The 27,725-nt window shown below is 39.1% G+C and overlaps 1 protein-coding gene across 1 annotated transcript; it reads right to left on the reverse strand.

The window, feature by feature from the left end:
* On the reverse strand, positions 1-27,474 carry STMND1 (stathmin domain containing 1). Its single transcript, XM_019742958.3, has 5 exons — positions 27,282-27,474; positions 18,888-19,068; positions 14,762-14,913; positions 4,753-4,884; positions 1-3,616 (listed from the first exon to the last, which is right to left on the reverse strand). The coding sequence occupies exons 1-5, from the start codon at positions 27,360-27,362 to the stop codon at positions 3,332-3,334; spliced, it is 831 nt and encodes a 276-aa protein (XP_019598517.2). The 5' UTR covers positions 27,363-27,474; the 3' UTR covers positions 1-3,331.
* Between the last annotated feature and the right edge of the window lie 251 nt (positions 27,475-27,725).

Raw genomic sequence — 27,725 nt, forward strand, 5'->3', positions numbered from 1 at the left:
TTTATTTTAAAATAATGCTCTTTATTGACTTCCTGAGATGTACATTCCATGTCCTGAAGAAGAGGCGGCATATACAGGGTTGCATGGGTGCTAAAGCCATCTATCTGCTAACACACTATAGCATTACACATGTTTAGAATGCAGTGTTTATTGTATAATTATTCCTTCAAATACTAGCTATTTGCTGATAATGGAATAACAAACAGAAATAGGCACTGGTAGTCACTTTAGCATAAATGACTATAAATTATCTGTAGTCACTATAGCAACACTCTTTCATAAATTCTATTTTTGTCCCTGTGGTTATAAAACTACTTTTGCTAACATAAGCATCTTACAGTGTATATTAACATGTGTGAAATATTTTTTAAGTACACCTTTGAAATATTATTGTAAATATAAGTTATCCATAAGGTACACCAACAATCCCCTCCCCCAAAAAAAAGTAAACTGGAGGATTTACTAGATATCAAATTATCTTCTATTCGACACAGCAAGACCATCTTTCACAAGGAAATACATACAGGCATTTTTCAGTTGTCTCCAATTAAAATTATTATAGAGGTATTTACCTAATCTTGTCTCCTGACTCACAACTTCCTGAAGGTTGTGGTTTCATTTTAGTCGAAATATCCTGGTGGTTGTTTGAAACTTTATGTTTTAAGGATGAGAAAACCAATTATGTTATTTCAACACATAAAATCAGCATGATCCCAGAGGCTATATTTTAGAAATCTCAGTCTTTTCCATTACACGCAATATAAATCATCCTCAAAGAAAGAAAGGAAAGAAAGGAAGAAAGAAAGATGATCATGAAAAAAGTCACATTTATATTTGAAGTTTTTTGGGATTCTTTTAATGTTGCAGGGTTGGGGTTTGTAGCTCCTTGGAGGCAGAGCTGGTTCAGACACAAGCTTCATCCCCATTAATGCTAGTGCTCTGTGACGGTGGGAAGTGCTTAGCATCTCTGAGCCTCTGTCTCTTCATCCCCAACCCTCAGATGGATTTGTGAGCAGTAATATACTTAGAGCTTTACAGCAGTTCCCAGTATCCAGGTGTTCTACATGTCTGTCTCTCTTGCCATCCTGTTAAAGTGGAGGGCCTCACTAAGAAAACACACAGCTGTCGTTTAGAGTGTGTTACTCCTTAGCATGTTTAACTCTACACGTACAGAGGTTTTCAAGCCAGGTGTCAATGATACTGTTCACATCTATATTTTAACTCAACAAACATGTCAATCAAGACACTATAAGTAATAAATAGGCAAGATGTCAAGCAAAAGTATTATTTGGGTATTTATCTAGTTCGGGAATTTAATTTACAATAATTATAAATTTGCATTTAATGTATTTTTTGGTCATTTGAATGTTATTATTTGCAGAAATCTGAATGATACCCAAATCTTTTCCTAAATGTCCTAGTACAATCATTTGACCTGCTGTAACATTTTATGAGATTAGCACATACCACCGTGAGATAATCTCCACAGTGAAACCTCGGGACTGATGAAAAACATCATGTTGCTCACATGAGATTTTATATAAATCATATTCGATACACATTATGGCATGGTCTAGTTTTCACAGTACTTTTAAACACACTATTTGGTTTGCTACAGCTCCATGAAGGTGGGTATCCCAAATTAACATATCAGGCAATGGAGACACAGAGAGCCTACAGGACTTTCCAGGTCACACTGTTAGAAGTCAATTCTGGTTCTTAAAAGGCTTTGGTTCTGGAATGAGTTTTGAAAGAAGTCCCTCCTCCTCCACCACCACCATCCTACCCCACTGGCTGCAGGAGTTGGTCCTACAGGCTATAAGAACCCCACTCATCCGTTTGCAACAACCCAAAGGGAATGTACAAACAGGAGGTGCCGAAGCGTCCTCAAATCAAATAGGCACTCCCCCAAGCCACTGGTTGCCAGGAAAACAAGCCATCTCCTAGGGCTGCCCTTCTGCTTCCAGAAGATGTATGGGTACATTGATTCATCCATTAAAGAAATGCTTTACACAGCACTTATGTGCCATGCAGTTTCCAAGTTACAAAAAATGCATCATAAACAAGACAGACTCATTTCCTGCTCTGTTAGAACTGAAATGTCTCTTGGTAAAGATAACAACATATCAGGAAATTCCACAGGGCGGTTAAGTGCAAAGATGAGTAGCCCAGGGTGCCAACGGGCAACTATGAGAGAGGGGCACAAACCCTGGATGTTTGGAGGAAGTGCTCTGAGTGGAGACATAAACAACAAGAAGGCATTAGTCAACTAAAATGGCAAATAGGGGAGAGGGGACAGAGGGAACAGCCTGTGCAAAGAGCCAGAGGCTAGGGAGAGTGTGCTGAGTTTGAGGAACTGGAAGTTCAGTACGTGTAACTTGTAAAAGCTGAGATCCTTACCAGTCACAAAAAAGGAGTCTGGACTTTATCTTGACAATAAAAGGGGCTGACAAAAGATTTTAAGCAGAGGACTGTTGTATAAATATTAAGGAAACTGCTGGAGTAACCCAGTTGAACGATGGTAGGGTGATCTAGACTATGTAATGACAGGGGGAAAGTATGAAATGGATGCAGGAGATCTTTAGAGTATAGATTCATAGAACTGATGACTGATTGGTATGGATGGTAAGGGAGCGGGAAGAACCAAAGTATAATTCCAATAGGATGAGGGCCGCCAAACTCTTTAGTGTGGGGTGCCCTCAGGGAAGCACAGCACTGCCATTAGGGCTTCCTTTCAGCGAACCTCCTCCCTGGGTCTCCTCCCACCTCTAGACTCAATTGAAGTTTTTTCTTTTTTTATATGAAGGAAACCATACTTAGTTCTGAGAATTAGATATTGCTTCTTTAAGCTATCTGAATGAAACTGTAATTCAACTAACTTCAAGATATTGCTTTACTCCTTCACAACAGAAAGAAAATCTTTAAAAAATCTAAATATACAGCATATGAAGCATACAGATCATTAAAATAATACAGATCCATGCAATTTGTCTTAGAAGCCACTAAGAGGGTGGACATAGCCAAGTGGCAGGAGCAAAAAGGAAGGGTTTCATTTGGCACAAACACATTAATATAAGCGGGAAGGTACTCGTAAATTAAAGACATCTTTACAATGTTTGAAGCCACAATGAAAGAGGATGCCAACTTGATAATATTGAAGGTAGTTAAATCTTCCTTTATTTAAAAGCTAGCAAAGCTATTAATCATTTAATTTACTCACAAACCTCCAGCCCATGAGGTCAGGCAGTCAAAGAAAAACATGAGACATACTAAGAATGTCACGACTGGGAGGAATGGATGCCTTTTCACGAAATTCACATAAAATAAATTACTAGAATATGTCATCTGCTTGGTTGTAGGACATGTCTGACTCCACGACCCCAATACCTTCATAACTGTACTTTCTATCATTTGAGGTCACATCACTTTTACTCTTCTTCCTTTTCAATGGCTTTCCTCCCTGCAGGTCAGACAGTTCACACACAGCAGAACTCACAGGATTAAGTCCTCTGGCAAACGAAACCTCAGCCCTGCTCAGTTCAGCTGACTCTGAATGATTGGCTGGGGGTAAAAGTCGGTCACTCCTTAGCCTTTTCCTTATTTCTTCTTCTTTAACCTGAAGAGCAGTATTACAGAATGAAAGACAGCCCAAAAATGTTCTCCAAGTTTTCATTAATACTGCCTGTAATTTACATTTATGGCTTCTCTATTTCATTATTCAGTCATTTAACAAACATTAAGATGAGGAATCACTGTTGAAGAAGACAGACACACTCCCTACCCTCAAGGAGTTTCTGTCTGTCTCGTCCTTGTGCTCTGAAAGGCCGAGCGGTGGAAATAAAGGCAGTCAGACAGAGCAAAGCTGTGAACGCTGGTTCTGGCAGAACGACTGACAGAGGGTTATGGGGACCACATGTGCAACGGCTGCAGGAGCTGTCTGGTGGTCTGCATGGCGTCCTCTCCAGCTCCCATCCTCTACCCCAACACATCCTCTCACCCCTAGGCCCACTGAAGTTTCCTTTTTTCTTATGAAGAAAACTGCATACTTTACTCAGCTCTGAGAATTGGATATTACTTCCTTAGGCCATACGGATGAAACTGTAATTCAACCAACTTCAAGAAATTGCTTCATTCCTTCACTGCATACATACAAAAAATTAAGCATACAGCATAAGAAGCATACAGATTGTCATGCAGGGTATCAGGCATGGTCTCTAGTCCCACTCCCCACATAAGAACGCAGGACACGGTGAGGTCAAAAAGGAACACCCACGGAGCCATAGATAGGGGAGTCACATCACTATAATCTCACTGGCGGCTGGGTTGGAGACACAGGAGGCAGGAGCCACACGATCCGCAACCTGCTGTCCACTTGTCTCTGCCAACCAACCTCACTTGCTAGCTGCAATCCGCCGTGCTAACTGCAATCTGCTATTGCTAACTCAGCCACCATTTTCTCGCTAGCCCCCATTTTCTGCTAGCTTAGCCATGGCAGTTATATTAGTGACCAACGGCTCACTGGTTACAGCTGACGACCAATTAGCCACAACTGACGGCCATCTACTACCCGAGCCAGCACCTTTCTACGTGAGGCCGAGAGCCTGGAAACTGCTCTCTGGGACTCTCTCCCCACACAGATCATGAAAATAATTACTACAAATCCATGCAATTTGTCTTAAAGCTGCTGATAGGAAAGGCTGGACGTGAGCTCATTTCAGCAGGTAGCATCACCCCACACACACACTCAGGTACCTTCCTGCGTTCCTCCACCGCCTGCATCTTCTCCTCTAGGTCCTTCACTGTGAAATCTTTTACTTCTTTTTTGATCTTAAGTTTTTCCAGCCTGGTTGGTGGCTTTCTTAGAGGCTTCTCAGTCGTGTTCACCTGTCGGAAGATACTTTTTAAAATGGAGAAACAAACATATTCCTTGTCAGAAAAGAAAGAGAGGAGGTGGAGTAAACACTGTTTAAAATGTAAATCCTAAAAATCTCAAGTTTCCAGTGGCAGATTTAAAAACCAACAACATGAAAGCTGGTAACAACAGAACTGATTCCTAAATATCTAATTCCTGGTAACGATAGAACTAATTTCTTACAAAAAAAAAAAAAAAAAAAAATCCATTAGATGCCTAGAAAAAAACAGGCTATTACAAAAAAAAGAACAACAACAACAAAAAAAAAACATGACAGAATGCAAAGATGTCCTGAAACTGGAAGAGGATTTGGGAGAAGGAAAAAAATACTTGAGAACAAATACAAGATGGAAAAAGGTAGTGGATGAGCGAGGAATTTGTGATTCAAGGTAAAAGCCTGATGATTTTATAATATTCCACAAGCTACAGATGACTTTGATTTGGGTCAAAGTTAGTTTTTAGTACTTCTGGTTTTGTGGAGAGGAGAATTCACTCTGTGCTGGGCTGGGCTGTTGGTACTTTACAAATATTTACATGATAGCAGAAAAAAAGTCTTCCCATTTCATATGACTGACAACCCTTTGAACAGTTCAAAGCAGTAATAATGACTTTCTGATTATAATTTCTAGTTACAAACAAAGTAAGATTGTTGTAAAGGGTTTATAAAGTTTTATTTTTTCTTTTAAAAATTAGGTTTTAAAATAGTACGTTAGTTATGAAAAATTAAAATGATACATAAATCATCTCCGTACTCTGTTTAGCCACCTGGCCCCCAATCCCACTCATCAGCATGAACCATTTTAAAGAGTCTGGTGTGTGTCTTTCCAGATATTCTCTATGCATATGTATTTATATACATATATATGTGCAGTACATGTGCAATGTTAAACTGGACATAATAGGATTATACCACATACATTACTCTGCGATTTGCTTTCTTCATGTAATTTCATATGGACATCTTTCTAGGTCAGCATATGTAGATTTATTATGACTGAGGAAGGTCTTAATGAACTCCAAGGCTTCATTATAAAATGAACTGAATATTGTCCCAGATAATTTCTCTAAAGACTTTTAAAGACAAAAGAGCTATTGATATTCATTGTATATTCAGACTGGAATACGACAGGTCCTGAGAAAATAAATCAGAGAGACAATGTAGCATAGCAGCAAAAGGCAACAGATCTGGACTCAGACAGACCTGGGTTTGAATCCAGACTCAGCCACAGTGTGGCTTCACATGAGTTCTTAAATTCTGTAAGCTTCGTTTTTCCTATTTGAAAAATAGGTTTAATAATACTTTCTCAAAGGATTTTTTTTTTTAAAGGAGAGAGAGTAGGTACAAGTAGACACTCAGTAAATCGTAATTACATTCATTCAGTGAAAGCAGTGACTTTTCCAATGATGGCACATCGGAGCATAACTAAGAGCATTTGTCACAAAGAGGAGGAACGAGCATTGGAATCGCATGGGCCAAGGCAGGGGCCCTGGGCTTTAAGCCCGGTCTACCACTAATATTCACTGTGTGACCTGGGATAGCACCTTTTCTCTTTGTTCTCAGTTTTCTCAAATGTAAAAACAGTGAGGGGCCTGATGAGGGCTAAAGTTCCTTCCAGCTTTAAGATCTATGATTCTTGGAAAGTCTTTTAAAGGGAAAATATTTGTTGAAGTTTTGGCTCAGTTACAGCCTTGAAGCAGTTTTATGTAAGAAGTTGTTCACCACATAAAAACTGAGGGATGTTTGTCAATGCAACTTCCCCCTCTCCCATCATTGTATCATTTCTATGACAATTGGCTGTAAGGCTTCCTACTGGCAAAAGTCATCTGCTGACAAGAGGGACATGTTTGCCATGGAGTCTCAACTAGAGATACTATGAAATCAGTATGGAGACCGTTGTTTAGGGAACTTCATTCACCGATCGAGGGCTAAAAGAAAATGAAATGGTAATTTAAGATCCTATAAACAGAAGGCTCGGTTAGGCTTTACATAGGAGTCAGAACCTTGACTAAAATGATTACATCAGCAGTTCTGAGAGAATTTAGGATTTCCCGTTTGGGTGGACTCTTCCTGAGGCTTTATCCCAAAATGATGGCTATGAAATCATGTCCTTCCTCCTCCTTGCGGACGTTAATCCTACCTGTGTGGCCACGTCCTTTCCTGAGTTTGACGTTTTAAAGAAAAGCACTGAAAAGCCTGAGGAAAGATAGCTGTACTCTTTATCACTGGATTTTATGAAGTCAGGATTTATCAACTGTTGGCACTTAAAAATAAAAACAATGATCACATTCTACTTAGAGAGGTGCCACCCATAAACTCTTTTTAAAAAATCAACTTTAAAACCTATAGAAGCTACTAGTTCAATTACTTTCTTTAAAAACACCATCAGAGGACTGCCACACCCAAAGATGCTGTGATAAGATTTGGGTTTTGTTTCTAGCCAACCCAACTGTCTATATTACTTCTTGCAGCCACTATGTGTTCCTCAGAGCTTTCCTGATTAACTATTGACCTAGAGATGAACCTATCTTGGCTATGCTCCCTTTCTAGAGTCTTGCGCATCAAATGGGCCATAGCTTCTCACAACAGATCTGTCCTTCCTGCTCTGTCATTCTTACTGTGTTTCCCCAAAAGTAAGACCTAGCTGGACAATCAGCTCTAATGCGTCTTTTGGAGTAAAAATTAATATAAGACCTGGTCTTATTTTATTTATAGTACTTATTTTACTTATTTTACTTATTTAATTAAAATAAGACCTGGTCTTTAATATAATATAATATAATACTGGGTCTTATATTAATTTTTGCTCCAAAAGACCATTAGAGCTGATTGTCTGGCCTAGGTCTTATTTTCGGGGAAACACGGTAATTAGACCTCCTGAGGAAGGTCAGTCTGAGCTTTAACTGGCATTATTTGGTCTTTACCCAATCAACTTCCTCCTCCTTAAAATACTCCCGAGGTTCAAAAAATAATGTTTGAGACTCTGATGTAATGTGAACAAACGCCCTAACTGCACTAAAGGTTACCAAGTACAGAAGTCGCTGGAGAACGGAACAAACTGACGAGAGACAGGCAGAGTCAATAGAGAATTGAGAGTCTTGTGTAAAGAGATCCATGATGCCCTAAGAAGCAGGGAGAAATAAGTTCGGGATAAAAGACACCTAAAGTGGATAATACCTGTGTGATAAATGAGAGCCAATCACATCTCTCTAAAGAGATCTGTACCAATCCATATACATATTTACATGTGTATGTAAAACCAATTCACATTTATAATACAGCCACTTCAGGCTCATTAGAATGTTTTAATATACTGATTCACTTAATCTGAGTTTTAGCTGATTAATATTATATTTCTTACATATCATTGTGATTCTCTCTGAGTAAGCATAACATCTCTTAGTCCGAATATGCCTGAAAGCAGGTTATCCAGAGGGTATTATGGAATTGCTGTCGTACTTGCCAACAAGCAAATGATAAAAATTAAGAAAAAAGATGAAAGGGGGCCCTGTGGTGGACACAGCTACTGCCGTGGGCTTCTGGCTCACAGGGGAGTGCCCTGATTCAGAAGATGAATGAAAGACACTCACTTTTCAGCATATTTTATTATATTTTACTTTAAATAACGGAATTAAATGTAACAACCTGGCTAAGAAAAGGACAGATCTACGTCTAAAATTCCCTCGTATTTATATATACTATTGGTCTACATATGAAGTCTTGTTTTAAAAGTATTCTCACTTTTATTATTACATTTTCCTCCATAATATTTTATTTGAAAGTTTTTCAAGCAACGAAGAAATAGTCTTCACATGTCTGACTGGATTTATCACATTGTAGTACCTGGACACTAATGTCCCTTTTTGACCATCCTTTCTGTTTCCCTTGATTCTCTGATTTGTTTTTTAGCCAATTTTATCATGTTGTTTTTTTTCTAAAAAATTATTAACTATTAGATAGTTAAAAGCATTAGCTGTGTAATAATATTTCCATTCTTATTATGGTTCTCCTTTCAGTCCTTCAATATTCATTCTCATCTTTTCACATTGGCTTCATAACTTTCCCCAAAATATGCAAGACACCCGGTGTCTGATACACATGTTCTCAACTACAGATGAATGGAAAGAGACTACCTATGACACTGAGCAATTATATCCTTCATTTCCACACTCTTCCTGGGTATAATCTTATACCTGAAAATGTTATATTTTCAGGAATACTTCAGAATTCTCTTTCACAATGAGTGGAGGATTTTAATTTCAAAAGTTTTAACCCTTCCCAGCTTTATGATGAATCTGAGGCATTTGTGTACATGTTTGTTGAAACTTCAGGGCAGTGGTTCTCAGCCTGGGCTGCCCAAGAGAATTATCTGGGAGCTCTGCCATACACTACAACTGGGGCCCACCCCCAGCCACTGGTCCTGGTGGGGCCTGGGCACTGGGAGTTTTGAAAGCTTCCTAGATGATTTAATTGTGTAGCCAGGTTAAGAACAACTGCACTAGGTAATAAAAGGCACAGCTGTATGTTACTATTGGCCTATTGCAAGACTGGCTTATGCTGGGACATATTGGCCTAATTCCAACGCAAAAACAAAACAAAACTCACAAAAAACACAAAAGAGCTATGTTATTCTTGCCTACCTCTGCAGTCCTGTCACATTTCAACCCTTTTAAGAACACTCCAGCTATGCTGCTGACAGCCATTCCATCTCTATAGAATATGAAAACAGCCTTCATCTTCGGCTCACTTAATGTTATTGAAAGTCAAGTTTTCATTTTTAAATACATTCCTTTCACGCTGTAGCTCATATTAATTAACCTTCTTGGTGCCCCTGCGAGGACTGAGTCTGAACTCATTCATCTCTGGCCTTTGAATCACTGGAAAATGTTTTAATGCTATTCCCACTGGCATTAGCACTAAGGTTCCACAGTATTTGCCTTAAGAAGGCATCGCTTAGCTAGTCAATGTTTCCACAATCTATCCTCCTCCAGATTGCTCTCCTGTCTTTTTCTTTTGACACACCTTTTTTTCTGACCCCCCAGAGACTCATCTACATATTGGGGGGAAACATCTCTCCTCTCTCTTTCCATATTAAAGATGCATCCTCTTTAGTACTTTCAAACAAGGTACTCTAAAAATGCCTTGTATCATGATGCCACTGTACAAATGTAAATTGGCATTATATTGACATTGTCTTTTCTATTACATGGTCCATTTTTACCTTCCTGTTTCTCCCATGTCCTTTTATTATTGGCAGCCTGATAATATCATTCATAAAGTTTAGCAATCTCCTCTTTTTTCCCCCAAGTACTTTCTGTAGGACTTATTTTCTTTCTGCAGAAGAAAATGCCACTTTAGCTTTTATTCAATAGTTCTTAGCATTTCCAAAACAGCAAAGGAAATTACCTTTATTCAAATACTAAGTGACTTGGTCTAGGTGGCAAACTTGATTTAAATAACACATCTCTTTATTCCCAATTGACAGTTTTCCCTATAGGATCAACAACCACTGAGGAACCATTGATGTAATTTCTGGTCTCTATTTCCACCATTTCTGTCTCTTTCTTTTCTTTCCATTCATATTTCCTCAGTCTTATTTTCTTTGTTATTTCTTCTTTTTATCTTCTTTCTTCCACCTATGTTTTACGACTACTGATGTTGTGTGGATGCATTGGCTTAAAAAACAAAACAAAATAAATAAAAAAGAACACAAGGAGTTCTATTCAAGATGGTAGAGTACGTAAATGCTGTGCTTACCTGGTCTCACGACCACATCAAAATTACAACTAAAATACAGAACAGCTATCATTGAGAATTACCTGAAATCTTGCTGAACCAAAGACCTACAACTAACGATATACAGAAGAAGCCACCTCAAGACTGACAGGAGGGGCAGAGACACAGAACAGGCTGGTCTGACACCAGTGTGTGACCATTAAAAATTGGGAGGGATATCTCAGCTGTGGTGGTCCCCCCAAAGGAGCAAGGCGTCCCAGCACCACACCAGAATCCCTAGCCCAGGGTTCCAGAACCAGAGAGAGAAGTCCCCATAATTTCTGGTTGTGAAAAACAGTAGAGATTGTGGCTGAGTGAGATGGAGAGCAGCTGAAGTCCCAGGTGCTCCTCTTAAAGGGTCTGCACATGGACTTACCGACAGAATCACTAGCTCTGAACTCTAGCACTGGGCCAGTAACTGGAGAGGTAACAGGGACATACAGGAGGAACTGAGTTGTCTGGCTGCAGGACGAGGACTGGAGGGGCAGCTTTCTCCTAGACAGAGGAGCTGGCAGAAGCCATTGTTTCTTTGTTAAGCCCTCCCCCTTCTCAGCATGCAGACTCAGACAGATGCCATATCTTAATCTCCATCAAACTGGCTGACACCATTTGTTTGCCATGCCCTGCTGATTCTGAGACCTTATCCCACCCAACTTTCGTGTACACCCAAGCTGCTTCCAGTGGCTTTTTTGTACAAATCCCCTGCCTTGGCTAATGCTGCAGACTTTCCTAGGGCACCTCAAAGGTTTGTGGAACACAGACAAGCAGTATCTGGCTTGAACACGTATCATACCTCAGGCTGAGAAGCCCTAAGCCCAGCACTAGCAGCAGCCAATCTTGGTTCGCATTTTGGCCTCTTGAGACTCTTGCAAGCATGGCACAGGCAGTGGCCATCTGAAGATTTCTTTGTGCCTCCTGCTGGCGGCCCTAGGTGGGGCAATGGCTGCAGCCAAACTTGACCTGCAGCAGGTTCCCTCCCAGGCAGCCCAGGGTCTGGCACATCCAGTGGCCAGCTTTGAAATGAGCTGGAGCATCACCCAGCTGCCTCCAAGCACTACAGACCCAAAGGGCAGGTTGGGCAGACACTAGAGCTCAGCTGAAGCAGATCCTGCTCTGTAGTGTCAACCCCTGTACCATAATTCCTCCACTGTACTCATGGCCAGTCCTCACAACCAATGAGCCCAAGGGTCAATCCCTCCCACTGATGGGCAAACAGCAACCAAGGCTCAACTACAAGAGAAAGGCACACACAACCCACACAAAGGACACACCTGGAGTGTGCAGCTCAGGTGACTAGCAAGACTGCGCTACTGAGCCCCAAAGCACACCTACTACATGAGGCCACTCTACTAAGACTGGGAGATATAGCAGCCCTACCTAATACATAGAAACATACACAAGAAGGCAGCCAAAATGGGGAGACAAACAAAACATTTCCCAAATAAAAGAACAGAACAAAGCTCCAGAAAAAAGACTAAACAAAATAGAGACAAGCAATCTACCAGACTCAGAGTTCCAAACACTGGTTATAAGGATGCTCGATGATCTCGGGGAGAACTTCAACAAAGAGATAGGAAACATAAAAAATGGAGATAGAAAAAACAAAAAAAGAACAAGTCAGAAATGAAGAATATAGTAATGGAAATCAACAGAAGATTAGATGAAGCAGAGGACTGAATCAGTGATTTAAAGATAAGGTAGCAGAAAACACCCAATCAAAACAGAAAAAAAAAAAAGTCCAAAGAAATGAGGAGAGTTTATGGGGCCTCAGGGCTTCTGGGACAACATCAAGCATACCAACATTTGCATTATAGGGGTACCAGAAGGAGAAGAGAGAGAGCAAGGAAATGAAAACCTATTTGAAGAAATAATTATGGAAAACTTCCCTAATCTGGTGAAGAAAATAGACCTACAAGCCCAGCAAGTGCAGAGAGTCCCAAACAAGATGAACCCAAAGAGGCCAACACCAAGACACATCATAATTAAAATGCCAAAGTTTAAAGACAAAGAGAGAATCTTAAAAGCAGCAAGAGAAAAGCAGTTAATTCTCTACAAGGGAGCTCTCATAAGACTGTCAGCTGATTTCCCAACAGAAACTTTGCAAGCCAGAAGGGATTGGCATAAAATATTCAAAGTAATGAAAAGCAAGGAGCTACAACCAAGATTATTCTACCCAGCAAAGTTATAATTTAGAATCAAAGGACAAACAAAGAGCTTCCCATTCCCAGACAAGAAAGAGCTAAAGGAGCTCACCACCACCAAACTAGTATTACAAGGAATCTTAGAAGGACTTCTTTAAGATGAAAAACATAAATAAAAAATATGAATAATAAAATGGCAATAACTACATACCTATTAATAGTTACTTTCAATGTAAATGGATTAAATGTTCCAATCAAAAAATAGGATGGTTGAATGAATAAGAAAATAAGACCCTTAAATATGCTGCCTACAAGAGACTCATTTCAGATAAGTCATCCACAGACTAAAAGTAAAGGGATAGAAAAATATATTTCACGAAAATGAAAACAAACAAAAAAATCTGGAGTAGCAATACGTATACCAGACAAAATAGGCTTTAAAACAAAGACTATAACAAGAGACAAAGAAGGACGTAGTAATCCCACTTCTGGGTATTTATCTGAAGAAACTCAAAACACTACTTTGAGGGGACATGCTCATCCATATGTTAATTGAAGAATTATTTACAATAGCCAAGCTATGAAGGCAACCTGGGTGTCCCTGAATGGATGCATGAATTAAGAAGAGGTGGTAAAGATATACAATAGAATATTACTCAGCTGTAAAAAATAATGAAACCTTGCCATGTATGACAACATGGCTGGACCTAGAGGGTATTGTGCTGAATGTAGTAAGTCAGACAGCGAAAGACAAATGTGTTATGCTTTCACTTATAAATGGAATCTAAAGAACAAAACAAACAAACAAAACAGAAACAAACTCATATACACAGAGAACATTCTGACAGTTGCCAGATGGGAAGGCGGTTGGAAATGGGTGAAAAAGGAGAAGAGATTAGGAAGTACAAACTGGTAGTCACAAAATAGTCATGGGGATGTGAAATACATTATGGGGAATATAGTCAATAATGTTGTAAAGACTATGTAGGGTTTCAGATGGGTACTGGACTTATTGGGGAATCACTTCATAGATTATATAATTGCCTAACCACTGTGTTGTACACCTAAAACTAATATAAAAAATACTGAATGTCAAATATACATATATGTGGTCACGGGATGTAAAGTACAGCATAGGGAATATAACCAATGATAATGTAACAGCTATGTATGGTATTAGATGGGTAGTAGACATAGAATTGGTGGGGTTATCACTTTGTGAGGGGTGTAAATGTTTAATCATTATGTTGTTTTGTACACCTGAAACTAATAAAAAAGAATACCAGAATAAAAAAAGGAACTAAAAAAAAAACAAAAAATAATTTCTATAATCATATTTATTTCTTCATGTTTGACCTTAGAGTGTGTATATAAATGTATGAGAATACTATTTTAGCTTTGGCATCTGGGCCTATTTTCTTATTGGATAAGTCAGAGTTCAGTTTTATACCGTGTTGTCCCGAAAATAAGACTGGGTCTTATATTAACTTTTGCTCCAAAAGATGCATTAGGGCTTATGTTCAGGGAATGTTATCCTGAAAAATCATGCTAGGGCTTATTTTAAGGTTAGGTCTTATTTTGGGGGGAAACACAGTATTCATAATTCCTAGTACATAGGCAATGCTTAATAAAAATTTCTGAAAGAATAAAGGCATGTTATTCAATGGGGCTTATTTCATCTTAAACTTAGTAAAAACTAAGATACATATTTTTTGGATTCATTAATCATTAATGTTTAGGGTCATTCCTGAATTCATAGAGAAGGATTATGTGTAGAGGGGTGAGGGAATTTATGGGAGAAAAAAACTGTTTTAGATAAATGCTGTAATCTGTACTATGACTCTCAAATGCATATGATAGAAACAATGACTCATGATAAATCATATTCTATTGCTATTTTAACTACGAACTAATGTTAATTACAAAATTACTTGCCATGATATCATATGATTCTCCATTTCTAGATACTTTGCTGTGGCTTTGTATTATTCCTTGAATAATTAATTCCTCCAGGATGTCTGATGACTTTTGTCGTTCTCGATTCTCTAGGGGTTGTGGTTTATAGATTAACCCATTGGTCACTAGGTCTTCCAAGGGAAAAGAAAAAAGAAAGCGAAATTTAAGCATGAAGATTTTAAAAATCAATGCTAAGTGGATGCCTTATAAATAATGCTACCTAATTAAATCTTACACTTAATACTGTTACCTAGATATCTGTTTCTATTATAAATCTTTGAATCCTTTGAAGTACAAATTCTTAATGTTCTTACAGAGGATATACATCAATATAATATACTGTTTACTTAGCAGGCCCCATATTAACATAACAAAAAGTCTTCATGGCTGTTATGTACTACTTTTTTGTTGTAACAACACTCATATACATGGGTATGACAACATGGGTTCTCTGTACTAATTATGAAGCTAAACCATAGCTAAGAATGAGATATTCTTTCAGTGACTTTTTTGAGTTGCAGTTGGTTCCTATGGTTTGTATACAAAGGATAAACAGTGTGATGTTGCCAAGAGACTTCTAGTTCTGCAACCTTAAGTTTACAATTACACCATCTGCTAAATCTACATAAGTAAAAGGATGCCTTTTTGAAAAGAGTCTTTAAACCAAAACGGAATTGGAGTTGTGATATCAGCTAAATTTTTATTAGTGATTCTAAAAATGGCATTGTAACAGTTTATAGGGGAGCCTTTATAAATGGCACTAATAAGAGAGAACCCCCATTACAAATCACCCAATTATATAAGCAAATAAGCAAACATCTGTTTTTACAACTTCACATTATAAAGTAAAGGTACAATGGGGAGTCTTCAGAAATGAGACTTCTATTTTGTAATCATCAGGAAGTCCTGATAGTAACCAAGTCCATTCCATCTAGTAGATGAAGTCTTTTTATGAAAATTTCTAACGTGGGTCTCTATTAAGTACTTTTCATATTTTATAACATCTAAATCAAACTCTGTAAGAGAGGTATTATTATCCCTATTTTATAAATAAATAAACTGATATGAGAGAGGCTAATTAACTTGCTCAAGGTGACGAGTAGTAAGTAAATTAATTAAGCTTTAAATCCAAGTCTGGGCCAGCCCGGTGGCTCAGGCAGTTAGAGCTCCATGCTCCTAACTCCAAAGGCTGCCTGTTCGATTCCCACATGGGCCAGTGGGCTCTCAACCACGAGGCTGCCGGTTCGACTCCCGCAAGGGATGGTGGGCTGCGCCCCCTGCAACTAGCAATGGCACCTGGACCTGTAGGTGAGCTGCGCCCTCCACAACTAAGATTGAAAGGACAACAACTTGACTAGGAAAAAAAATCCTGGAAGTACACATTTTTCCCCAATAAAGTCCTGTTCCCCTTCCCCAATAAAATCTTTAAAAAAAAAAAAAAAAAAAAAAAAGCTATAAGAAAAATAAATAATAAATCCAAGTCTGTTTGACTTCACCACCTCACTCTGCTCTTCCCAAACAAGTCATGTAAATGGTTCCCATTGGTCATGGACCACTTCTTTCTCAGGATGTTTCTAAAATGAATGTGATTGTGGACTTCTGTCACTAACACAATACAATTATTTTAGCTATTTCGATCCAATCTTTTCTGAGTCCACTTAAGTATTTGGCCTGACATTTACAGTAGCTAACCTATACAAAAATCCCTGGACTATGCCAGTCATTTTGACTAATTTTCATGATTTCTTGGGACATTGAAGAATATTGGGGAAATGTTTTAAAATAACATTGTTCTTCTTTCTGATTATAAAAGTGATATATCATAAACTTGAAAAATTCAGAAAAGAATCAAAAAAATAAAAATGACCATTCTCTTATAATTCAGAGACCACCATTGTTAATATGCAAAATTTTATTTTCTGAAATATGCCATCATACTACATACAGTTTTGTTTCTTATGTAGTAAAACATTTACATTAGCATTTTCTCATGCCACTAGAAAATCTTCGTAGGCGTAAGTACAAAAAGTGAAGTCATACAAGAAAACGTGAGTGAATTCATCTGTAATTTTGATGTAGGGAAAGACTGTCTAACTGACTCAAAATCCAAATTGACTAAAAGAAAAGATTGACAAATTTTAGTACATTAAAAAAAATTTTGCAAGGCCAAAAAACCCACAATAAAAATCAAATATAGATATCCTGTACATATTGATTTGATGTACTAAGCAAAATACAATACAATTTTTGGTATTCTTACTGAAAATGCATAGCGTGGTCCTAATCATGAGGAAATATCAGACAAACCCAAACTAAAGAATGTTCTACAAAAACATGGCCTACATTTCCAAATATATGAAGGTTATAAAAGACACAGAAAAACCAAGGGATTGTTCCAGGTTAAAGGAGATTAAAAACCACATGACAACTAAATTAAACATGTGATTCTAGATTAGCTCTTGAACCAGAAATTTATCTATCAAAGCCATTTGTTAGACAATTGACAAATTTGAATATGGTCTATAGACGAGAACATAGTAGTACATCAAGGTAATTTCCTAATTCAGATCCCTGTATTGAGATTTTGTGAAGAATATCCTTGTTTTTAGGAAATACATATTGGTGAATTTAGGAGTAAAGTATCATTACTCTCAGAAAAAATATACTTGCATACGATAAGGGGAGAAGGGATGGATGGGGGGGGTGCTATGAAAATACAAATGTGGTACATTGTTAACATTTGGGGAATGTGGATGAAAGAAAGTAGGTATTAATTTTTGCAAATTTTTTTCAATCTGATATTATTCAAAATAAGATTTTTTTTCAAAAAGAAATACTTGGAAAATGTTAGTGCAAAACTTGAGAATTTTAACAAATATACTCTGTAGATGTGAAGAGCAGGGATGCAGAAAGGAGACAGGGGAAACTGGCCAGAGTAAACACACAAAGGTCAGGGCACTAGATATTACTCATTCTGTGGTAAGATCTTTCTTGAAAATTAATTTCCTCTACATTTTGGAACATCTGCTTTGGTGGTTCACTCCCTCCCCAAGCTGGTGTCTTCTAGCACTCTCCTGCTTACCTGTGGCCCTCTCCATACAGCTTTCAACAGTGTAGGGCTGACAGGGCACACGCAGGTCCCTGTCCACCCCAAAAGCTGTAGTCTGTTAACACCACAGGTTCAGTACGTTTTGCGGTCTAGGAGGGATTCCTACCAACAGAATTATCAGAGAAAAATATATACATGCTGACCCAACACACGGCGAGAGGGAGGGGCCACCCCTGTGCTTCATCCCCTGCCTCATACCTCATTCTCAGTCGTGTCTACACCAGATCAGAAGCATGAGGGCGAATATGAAATTTGTGATAACCTGAGTGTGCACCAAAGTCCAAGGAAAAGAATCTCAAATATAACCTATTTTCTAATTCTAAATTGTACCTAGGGAAGAATCTACAGTGATGAAGAATGAAATGAAAGTCTTTCCCCCAAATGAAACAGAGTACATTTCCTTAAGTTCTGTTAAGTTCAATTTGTTTCAAAGGCTGATAAAATATAAATAAGGGCTCTTACATCAACCCCAGGGGGTTGCTCAAGTAAAGCAAAATCACACCACAAGAAAAATATTTAGAAACAAATAGTTTCAAAGGGCACACTAGGTCATAATTACTTCTTTTGTGTTTTTTAAAGATTCTTTCATTGTATATTTGCTGATACTTTGGATGGGGAGAGAAAGGGGACACAGTTGAATGCCAGTTTTACTTATTTTTTCAAATGCAGAAATTTCCTTTGGAAAAATGTTAACATAGTGAAAGTTTAAAGGAATTTAACCAAAGCTTATGCAACTCCTATTCCCAACCATGAATAAGGCTCTTAGTTACGGGGAAAAAGAAAAGATGGTTTAATTACTTCATCAACAAGATTAATGGTTAGCATTATTTACTCACATAATGAAGTCTAAGGCTAAATTCTAATGTCTTAGAGATAGGGACCTTGCTGTCTGTAGTACTCCCTGGCCTACAAAGCGATAAGTCACCAAACACACATTATGAAACATATTTAGAGGAACAGTATTTTATGGAGATCAACATGGATGGGGGTTTTTACCTGAATCTATTCTTCCATTTCTTCTGTTAGGAGATGGGGAACTTTCTGGAATGATTCCAGGTAAGCTTTCCAACTGGACTTGTTTTTCCAGGCCTTCAGGGCTTCCCACACTGTTCTTGATCAGGGCAGTTTCAGTCTGCAGTCTGCAATCCTCCCCAGAATGAGTCACACCGACATCCGCCTGTGAAGAGGGAAGGACTTCTTCGTGAGAGTCAAGATTTCTTAGAAAATGGTTTCTTGGAAAATTAAAATAATGTTGCAACATCTGCTTTGTGAAGATTTAGCCAAGTAGTATCTGTGGTAGGCTGAGTAGTACCCAGGGACCTGTAGATGTTACCTTATCTGGCAAGAGAGACTTGGCAGGTGTGATTAAGTTAAAGACCTTGCAATGGCAAGATTATCCTGGATTGTCCAGGTGGGCCGAACATAATCACAAGTGTCCCTGTAAGAGGGGGCAGAGGGAGATCTGACCTCCAAGGAGGAGAAGGTGATGTGACAATGGAAGCAGAGACACATTGGAAGATGCTATGTTCTGGCAGTGAAGATGTGGAATGGGCCACTAGTCAAGAAATGTGAGGAATGCAGCTCTAGAAGCTGGAAAAGGCCAGGAAAAGGATTCCCTCCTCAGAGCCTCTGAAATGAACCAGCACTGCTGACATCTTGACTCTAACCAGGTGGACCTGATTTTGTACTTCTGACCTCCAGTACTGCAAGAGAACAAAATTGTATTGTTTTAAACCACTAAATTTATGTTAATTTGTTATAGCAGCAATAGAAAACTTATATACAGTTGACCTTGGAACAACATGGGTTTGAACTGCATGGATCCACTTATACATAAAATTGTTGTTTTGTTTGTTTGTTTGTTTGTTTGTTTGTTTGTTTGATAAATACCGTCTGCTCTCTGTATCCACAGGTTTTATATCCAAGAATTCAACCAATCACAGATTTCCCATCTGCAGTTGGGGAATCTCCAGATGCCAAGGGCTGACTGTGTGTATTGTTCTGTACCATTTTATATAAGGGACTCACGCATCCTCTGATTCAGTATCTGCAGGGAGTGTGGTATGGGGTGCTGGAACCAATCCCCCATGATACTAAGGGATAACTATAATTAAGTTTGGGGGAGTCAAAAGTTACATGTGGATTTTTAACTGCAGGGGTGTTGGTACCTATAACCCACTGTGCTGTTCAAGGGTCAACTGTAATATCTAATATGAATAATCAGGTACAAGCTATTATGCTGAGCATTCTGACAGATACCAAAATGAGCAAGTTCATAATCACCAAATGTGAAAAGTAAAGCTACTGCTATGTAAAAAACATTTTTTAGATGAAACTGTCTTCATTGTTTTTGAGGATGAGAAAAGTAATCAGACTCATAAAAATCAATATTTAATCACGGAGAGTGGTCATTTATTTGATGATTGCACTGTAGGACCTTATGTAACTAAACCACAATTTATTTAACCAAATGCTACTGAAGGACATCTAGGTTATTTCTAACTCGTCAATAGAATAAACAATGCTGGCATAATATCTGTGCATATATGTCAGTCTGAATTCATCCAATCACCCCTTGAGGATGAATTCCTAGATGCGGATATGCTGGACATGCACATTTTATATTAATTTGTATTTCCAGAGGGCTCTCCACAAATCCTGTGCTGACTTACAGTCCCACTTCTCCTTTTAAGGATGTCATGCCCTCCACACCACAGTTCTACTGCTTGTAAATAGGTCAAAACAGTGTAAAAAGGGGCTGTACGTGATTTAGTAACCACTAACTCCAAAGTGCTGGTCCATGCCAAATGTTTCATAGTTCTATAGCAAAAGAAGAAAAATAAGAAAAAATGCATTGAGTTATTCATAAAACTAAATTTGAGTTAAAGAACTGGCATTTATTTCGAGAAGAAGTATATTTTAAATATTAACATGTTCAGGAAAACTATTCTCCTATCTCCTCTAACTACCATGTTTCTCTCTCTCCCAGGGCTGGCTCTTCTTTCATTGCTTCGTTTGCAACTTTCCCACTTCTCGGTCAATGGAATCTTCTAGTAGATGTTATTAGCCAATCTTTTCTCTATCTAACACACACATACCAAAGGAAGTCTCTTCAGTGTCCCCAGAAGAAATGCAAACATAAGCATCTTCTACAGAATACTGTATTCTGGCTATTCTTCTGTCTATTGATTTTACATTTTTGGTTCAAGGGGAGCTCTTCTTCTCCTTGCTCTTTGAAGGGCCTCAGGATACTGCCCTCTGACACCCACCCTTTGCAGCACAGTCCTCTTTTACTGATACAAGACTGTATCTTGTTGGGTGTAGCGAAAGGTGTTAAGGAGGAGAAGATGCTTGAATTGGGTCTTGATGAGTGAGTTCCCAGTAAGCAAGGAGGAAAGGTCATTCTAGAGAGAAAAGAAAGCACACACAAGTGAAACAATATTGTGTGTCCATGAACTTGAGTTATTTCAGTGTATTAGAAACAGACTGAGGTAGAAAGTGGTAGGTGCTGAGGCAGGGAAGGGACGTGACAAGAAAAGGTGTTTGCTTTTATTTTGAATGCAACAGAAATCCTGTGTAGGACTTTCATACATGGGAGTAAAATAAAATGATCAGGTGTGAACTTTAGAAAGCTCACTCTTGAGGTAGTGCAATGGCAAGAACTGAAGGAAGGAAGGGACAGAACAGGGCAGGTATTATTGTCCAGGTGAGATTTGATTAAACATGAACTAGGACAGTGGCAGTGAAAACGGGGGTAAGAGGTGGACCCAGAAATATTAGAGAAGTAGGTAACAGACCTCGCAGAGCTTCAGTTTGAAGGAGAAAGTTCCCTTCTGGCTCTAAATTAGGACTCTAGGAACTAGACAGAAAACATTCCCTTTATGAAAACCAGATAAAAAATTAGGAGACTGCCATGAACCTCTTGATTATTTTTACAGTAAAAATCAGACAAATTTTAAAATCCTAAGGACATTTGACCACTTTCTGGAAGCACTCCAATGTTTGAAGTCCCTCAGAGCCTGAGTAGAAATCACAATAGCTAACTTATGGTGGCCCCCATCACCCTCAGGTTCTCCTAGTATAATGAGGGATTCTCACATGATCGCAGGGAGACTCACATAAATCCTTACCGCTGTGTTTACGTAACATGATCACTCCAGCTAAACCAACATCAGTAGTTTATTGTGTTGAGGATTAATTAGTTCTGTGGCTCAGGACTACACGGAAAAATAGGAAAAATCAACCAACTGAACAAACAAAGTATGCAAACAAAAACTCAACGGATCTGAAATATGAATCGGCACAAGGAGAAAGCCTGAGAGCAACTATGTGCTTTTCTCTTTCTCTCTCCATCTGTCTTTCTTGATAGACACAGTTACTGCTGAGCAGTCCCTGTAGAGTAAGCCGACAGATAACATATGTTATTATATTATTATGTAATGCTAATCATTATATCAGACAGGGTCTCCTTTTCCTTTGTTACAGGTAACGTGTATGTTTTATTTTGTTATTGTTGCTGTTGTTACACATAACAAAGGGAAAAAAGAGAGCCTGTTAGATGCTATCTTTCAGGGGCTCACAGTTCATATTGAAGTTAAAAATCATGTTGGGCATTCTTTCCCTTTTTTCAAAATAAACCAGTGAAAACCAATAGCTGCAGTGACAGACAGATATTTTCACAAGTTCATTTTATTTCGCAGATCTATCTTTTTATGAACCCAGTGAAGCACTAACACACAGGGAATAATTTTACTGATTTAACAACAATAGAAACAATAAATGAAATGCCCACATTGGCGTTAAGAGCAAATTTGAATATGTTCAGTGTGAAAGGTGTCTTTTCACAAACGTGTTCTATCAACTACAAGTCTGAATAGATTTAAATGCCACAGCCCTGAGTGACCTCCCAATTGCTTCATCAAAGTGACTAATCGTCTTCCTTACCACAGAGCTTTACTCACTTGTGCTTATGTAGATACAACCTGCCTTCAAGCTCTGTTAGTGACCAAAACTTAAATTGTAGCAGACGAAACACAATTTTGCAGCATAAAATAACATATAACAGCCTTCGGTTTCCAGAACAGAAATGTAAGGTTTTTCTCTTTTGAAAACTAAGAATGCCTTTTAAATATCTTATCTACATGCAACACATTCTGGAAATCGTAACCCAATTGCATAATCTAGACTCAGGAATAAACATAGTTCAAAGACCAGAGATATTTACAAATTAATTAGATCCATGCATTTCAGGGGTATGTCAAAACAGTTTCCCAGTTCCGTCTGTGCATGTAGAGTTTATATTTTCATACCATTAAGAAGTCTATCTGCAATGGCACTGGCGGAGGGGTGGAGAGGTGGGTGGACTTTTTTTTTTTTTCTTCTTGAGGTGAAGTTGTAGCAGAAGCACAGATTCAACGTGTTTCTACATTTTGAATCAATTTTATTTTAGACTTCATTGTCTTGGTGATAAAACGTTACCAGTTCTAGACAAAATCGAAAAGCTGTGAATTCCAAGCTAACAGCTATGCATAGGAATCATCAGCATTAAAAAAAAAAGGTATTGATTTTAACTATAGACAGGGTTTGGCTTGGTTGGTTTGTCTTGGTCTGGAAGCATTCTATGTGTTCTAAAATTTTGGGAAACAAAATTTCCAAACAGCTTGGAGAGAGTCATTCATCAACGCTCCCTGGAGCTTAAACCTTCTTAAATCAAATTATTGGCAGATATGTTTTATAAATGTATTTGTCCATAGACATATAGGAAGAATTTGTTATTCAAAATTTAATTTTTTTCTAGTTTACTTTAATAAATGAAGTAATAAAGAGTGATCCTCCAAGAAAACAGTCAGAAATATGCTCTTCTAAGAAATTGGACTTTAAGAAGTATTTAGTCCCTTTAATGGACAATAGGCAATAATTTTTCTTGTCAAATATTAGGGGGAAATTGTGGAGGATCCTTGGAGCTCATCTATTCCAATATAGCCTGCCCCCTTTTATAACAAGCAAAAAACTTTGAGTTAATCATACGGAAGTTTTCCCTAATGAAAAAAGTTTCCCATTGTTTCTTTTTATGTATTCTTTTATTGCAGTGACTTCTTGCCACTCTTAACTAAGGTGAAGGGAAGAGAAAGTCTGCAGACAGTTGTGCCACCAAGAAACATAATAAATATTTCATACAAGCAAACATGTTCATCTTATTTTAAAGACACTGCTGAGCTACTGAACTCTCAGCCCTATGAATTTATGAAGGTAGAGAAACAGTATTGTTCTGATAGCTAGAGAGTGTTTAATTAATAATCATATCTTTCCCAGATCAGTTTCTAAAGTCAAGTGGTTGGGGTGAGGAAAGAGAGGTATATTCGTGAATTGACTCTCAGTCTATTTTCAGGTTAACGTGGAATTTCCTCCTTGCTGATTGCCACTAGTCTAGTTATGCTATTAGGAGATAGGCAGACACGAAGGAATGGGAGGAACAGAGCGGGACATGCAGTCACTCAAAAAATATTCATTAGTGCCTGGTCTGCATCAGTCACTGTAATAAGCACTAGAGACACAGAGATAAGGTCCTGTCTTCAAGAAGGTAATAGCTCAGGATAGGAGGTAAACACAGAAACAAGCACATACAATAAAATGTTTTGAAATGGGATAGGAGAAAGCATAAGGTCAACTCTGCCTGCATGGTGACAGGGGAAGTAGAGAAGAACAGTCTTGAGTCTACTTGAAAGACAGGCATATTTGCACATGTGGCCCAAGAACATGGAGAAGGAAAAGTCTGAAAGGAGGGGAAACAGTGGGTACAAAGGCATGGAGGCAGAAACAGAATGAGTTTGGGGAAAAAATGAGTAGTAAGGTGTGACTAGAATATGATTGTGGGAGAGATGAAACTGGAGAATTTGACAGGAGTCAGCTTGAGGATGGCTAGGACAGAATGCTAAGGATTTAGGATTTGATCTTACATAAATAACAATAACAACAACAATAATATTAAGTAATAACTAATATTAAGCACTTATTTTGTGCCAGGCATTGGTATGAGCACTTTACATGAATTGAATTCATTTATTTCTCACAATAACTCTATAAAATCACTATTATTAATTAGCCTCACTTTACAGATAAGGAAACTAAGGCACAGAGAGGTTAAATAACTCGACCAAAGTCATACAACTAACAAGAAGTAGATCCAGAAATCCAACCTAGGTCACAGCACATTCTTGATCACTAGTTTCTGTACCAACTTAATTGGCTGGCAACCTTTTTTCAGCAGAACACAACATAACCAGATTTTATTTTAGAATGATTACTCTGGAAGTCATGTAGTCGGTTGGCATTGAACGGCAGATGGCGGTGGGTAATGGAGGAAGGATCCAGGGAAACCAGTTTGGAGATTATTCAAAAATCCAAGTGAGAGGCAATGACTGTCTCATGCAGGAAATTCAGGAAAAAAACAGAAACCCTCCCTGGCCTTGGGGAGGCTTGGCTCAGACAGACCTAGTATATGTGACATTCAGAGAGCTCGCTTTTTAGCATGCTCTCCAGCTCTATACAACATAACTATTTTCAGTAGTAACCATGAAATGGAACAAATGACAATGGCCAGAGAAGAAATACAAATGTGAAAAATTCTCCTATTGAACTCTTATATGTAACCATACCAGTAAAATTTAAAAAATAAAATAAAAGATATTTGTACAAAAAAGGAAAAGCACAGTGGATTAATACTTTAAATTACATTAATACTTTTTCTTTTTATTTTCTTTTTCTTTCTTTTCTTTTTTTTAAAAAGAGAGAAGAAAGTATTCCCTTATGTAGGGTTATATTCCAAGCAATAATGAGTAATAACTAAGATGACCAAATTGTTCCCAAGAAGCCCATGAATCTAAGAGGGAAAAGAAGCGTTAAGCAAACATTTACCACGTGATAAGGGAGTGTCACTGAGGATAAACAGAGGATAAATAGGAGGGCATCAGGCAAACTGGGAATGGGGCCAGGAAAGGGCATTCCAGGAAGCAGGAATGGAATGGGGAAAGACATGCAGTGTGATGAAGCCTGGAAGAAGTGAACACTTCAAGTTCTTGGACCTGAGAGTCCATGAGTGAGAGGAATTGGAAAGGAGAAGGTGACATTAGAGAGATTGGTGGGACCAAATGTCAATGGTTTTGCACACTGCAAGGATGTTTTTCTTAGGCAGATAGGTGGCAGTGTGGAAGACAGACTGGTTAGCCTGCTGACAGGAGAGGCAGAAAGACCCAGGAAGAGGGAATAGAGCCATAAACTAAGACAGTGGCAGTTAGGATGGAAAGCAGATCTTTTCTGCTGGCCTGCCCCCAGGGCAGCAGGTACTAAGACTGAGTCTCAGCTTTTACTAGACCCAGACTTGGTTTTTGAGTCCAAGGGCCCAGCAGATGTGCCTCACACAGAGGAGGTATTGTCACTGGCACTAAATAGTGTCTTGCTGAGAGACACTGCCTGCTGAGAGAAAGTGTGTGCTCTTTAAACCAGAATTCCAAAAATGCACTTTAGAAGGGGTGACCATAATTCCTGGTCCATGGCAGACAGTATGGGCCTAAATCAGATTGTCTGGGCAAATTGACTAATAGAGTTCTCTTTCACTCTTAAAAGTATCCTGCTTTTGATGATAAATTACACAGTAACATTATCTTTGACTAATCCTCTGGAAGAGACCCTTGCGGTTTCCTAATTCTATTTGTGGAATCTTGATGGTGATGAGGATGGGAAGAAACCAGGGATCTCATTTCTGCCTGGACCAATCCATCCCTCCATGTCCCACCATGGAAAACATCCCCCTTCATGCCTCCAAAAGAATTAAGGGGGGTTTAATCTTGAAGGAGGGTGGAAAGAGTATTGCAATGAGACTCTTGACGATTAGATTCTATCTCCAGCTCTCCAAACAAGCTGTGCAGCCTTGGGCAAATCGTCCCCCTCTCTGGGCATCAGGGTCCTCATGTGGGAAGCGAGAGGACTCAGCCAGATGGCTTCTAAGCTCTCTTCCAGCTCGAAGTAATTCCCAAAGGGCTTACTTTCCGGAAGACAATAATATATGGCAGCTCCCAGGTACTCCCACCTGCCCCTGAGAATTACCGCCCACCCCAGCTCTGTCCAGAATGCACCACTCATCCCGGGTTATTCCTACCTCTACCCTGGGGCGTGACCACCTTTACTAGCTTTTGAAACAAAAGATTCTCAAGGCAAGTCCTATACGTAGCAGCAGGAATCCCGGTTAAGACAGTAAACACTGGCTGAATAAAGTTGCTACCAACCCGCCCACCCCACTGCCCGTCGACTGTGAGCCCCAGCAGTCCCGGCTCCAGCCGACTCCACCTTCCAGCAAGCGTGGCAAGGGCATTGTGCCTGATTTGTTTGTTTTACCTTGAATCCCTCTTCCCAGCCCTTCCTGGGCGCGCGGACACATTTCTGCTCCCCATCAGGCTGGGAAGGTCCGCAGCCCATGCTGAGCACCGCGCGCTCCTCCGGCTGGACTCGGCGGTCTGCCCCCCGCGCGCTCCCTGAAGCGCCCCTGCAACCCTGCACTCGGCGCCCTGCCCCCGGATCCCCGCGCCACAGCGCCGCCGCCTCTCCCACCTCTCGCAGTTAAAGGCTCGGCAGTAAACGCTTGGCACCTGGGCAGTTGCCGGGAACTGTTGCCATAATAAACTTAATCACGCGAACCTGGGAACCAGGCGGCTCTGCGGCTTTTGCAACGGAAGACTAGAAGATCCGACGCGTATAAATCACAACGGGGATGCGAAATTCAGCCCTCTACAGAGCGAAGTGAAGGGACGGCCCGCTGCTGGCCAAGTTCAAGTCCCGTAG

The sequence above is a fragment of the Rhinolophus sinicus genome, chromosome 14 (assembly GCF_057876585.1).
Source record: "Rhinolophus sinicus isolate RSI-liver-muscle chromosome 14, RSI-T2T, whole genome shotgun sequence".
NCBI classification, from domain to species: domain Eukaryota; kingdom Metazoa; phylum Chordata; class Mammalia; order Chiroptera; family Rhinolophidae; genus Rhinolophus; species Rhinolophus sinicus.

Bases quoted from the DNA above. Each gene is read 5' to 3' on its own strand.
- STMND1 (XM_019742958.3), bottom strand. From the start codon at position 27,362: ATGGGCTGCGGACCTTCCCAGCCTGATGGGGAGCAGAAATGTGTCCGC. The intron at 14,914-18,887 runs GTAAAAACCCCC...TTCCCTTGGAAG, and splicing joins AAATGGAAGAATAGATTCAG to ACCTAGTGACCAATGGGTTA. The intron at 4,885-14,761 runs GCAAGTAATTTT...ATCTTCCGACAG, and splicing joins GAGAATCATATGATATCATG to GTGAACACGACTGAGAAGCC.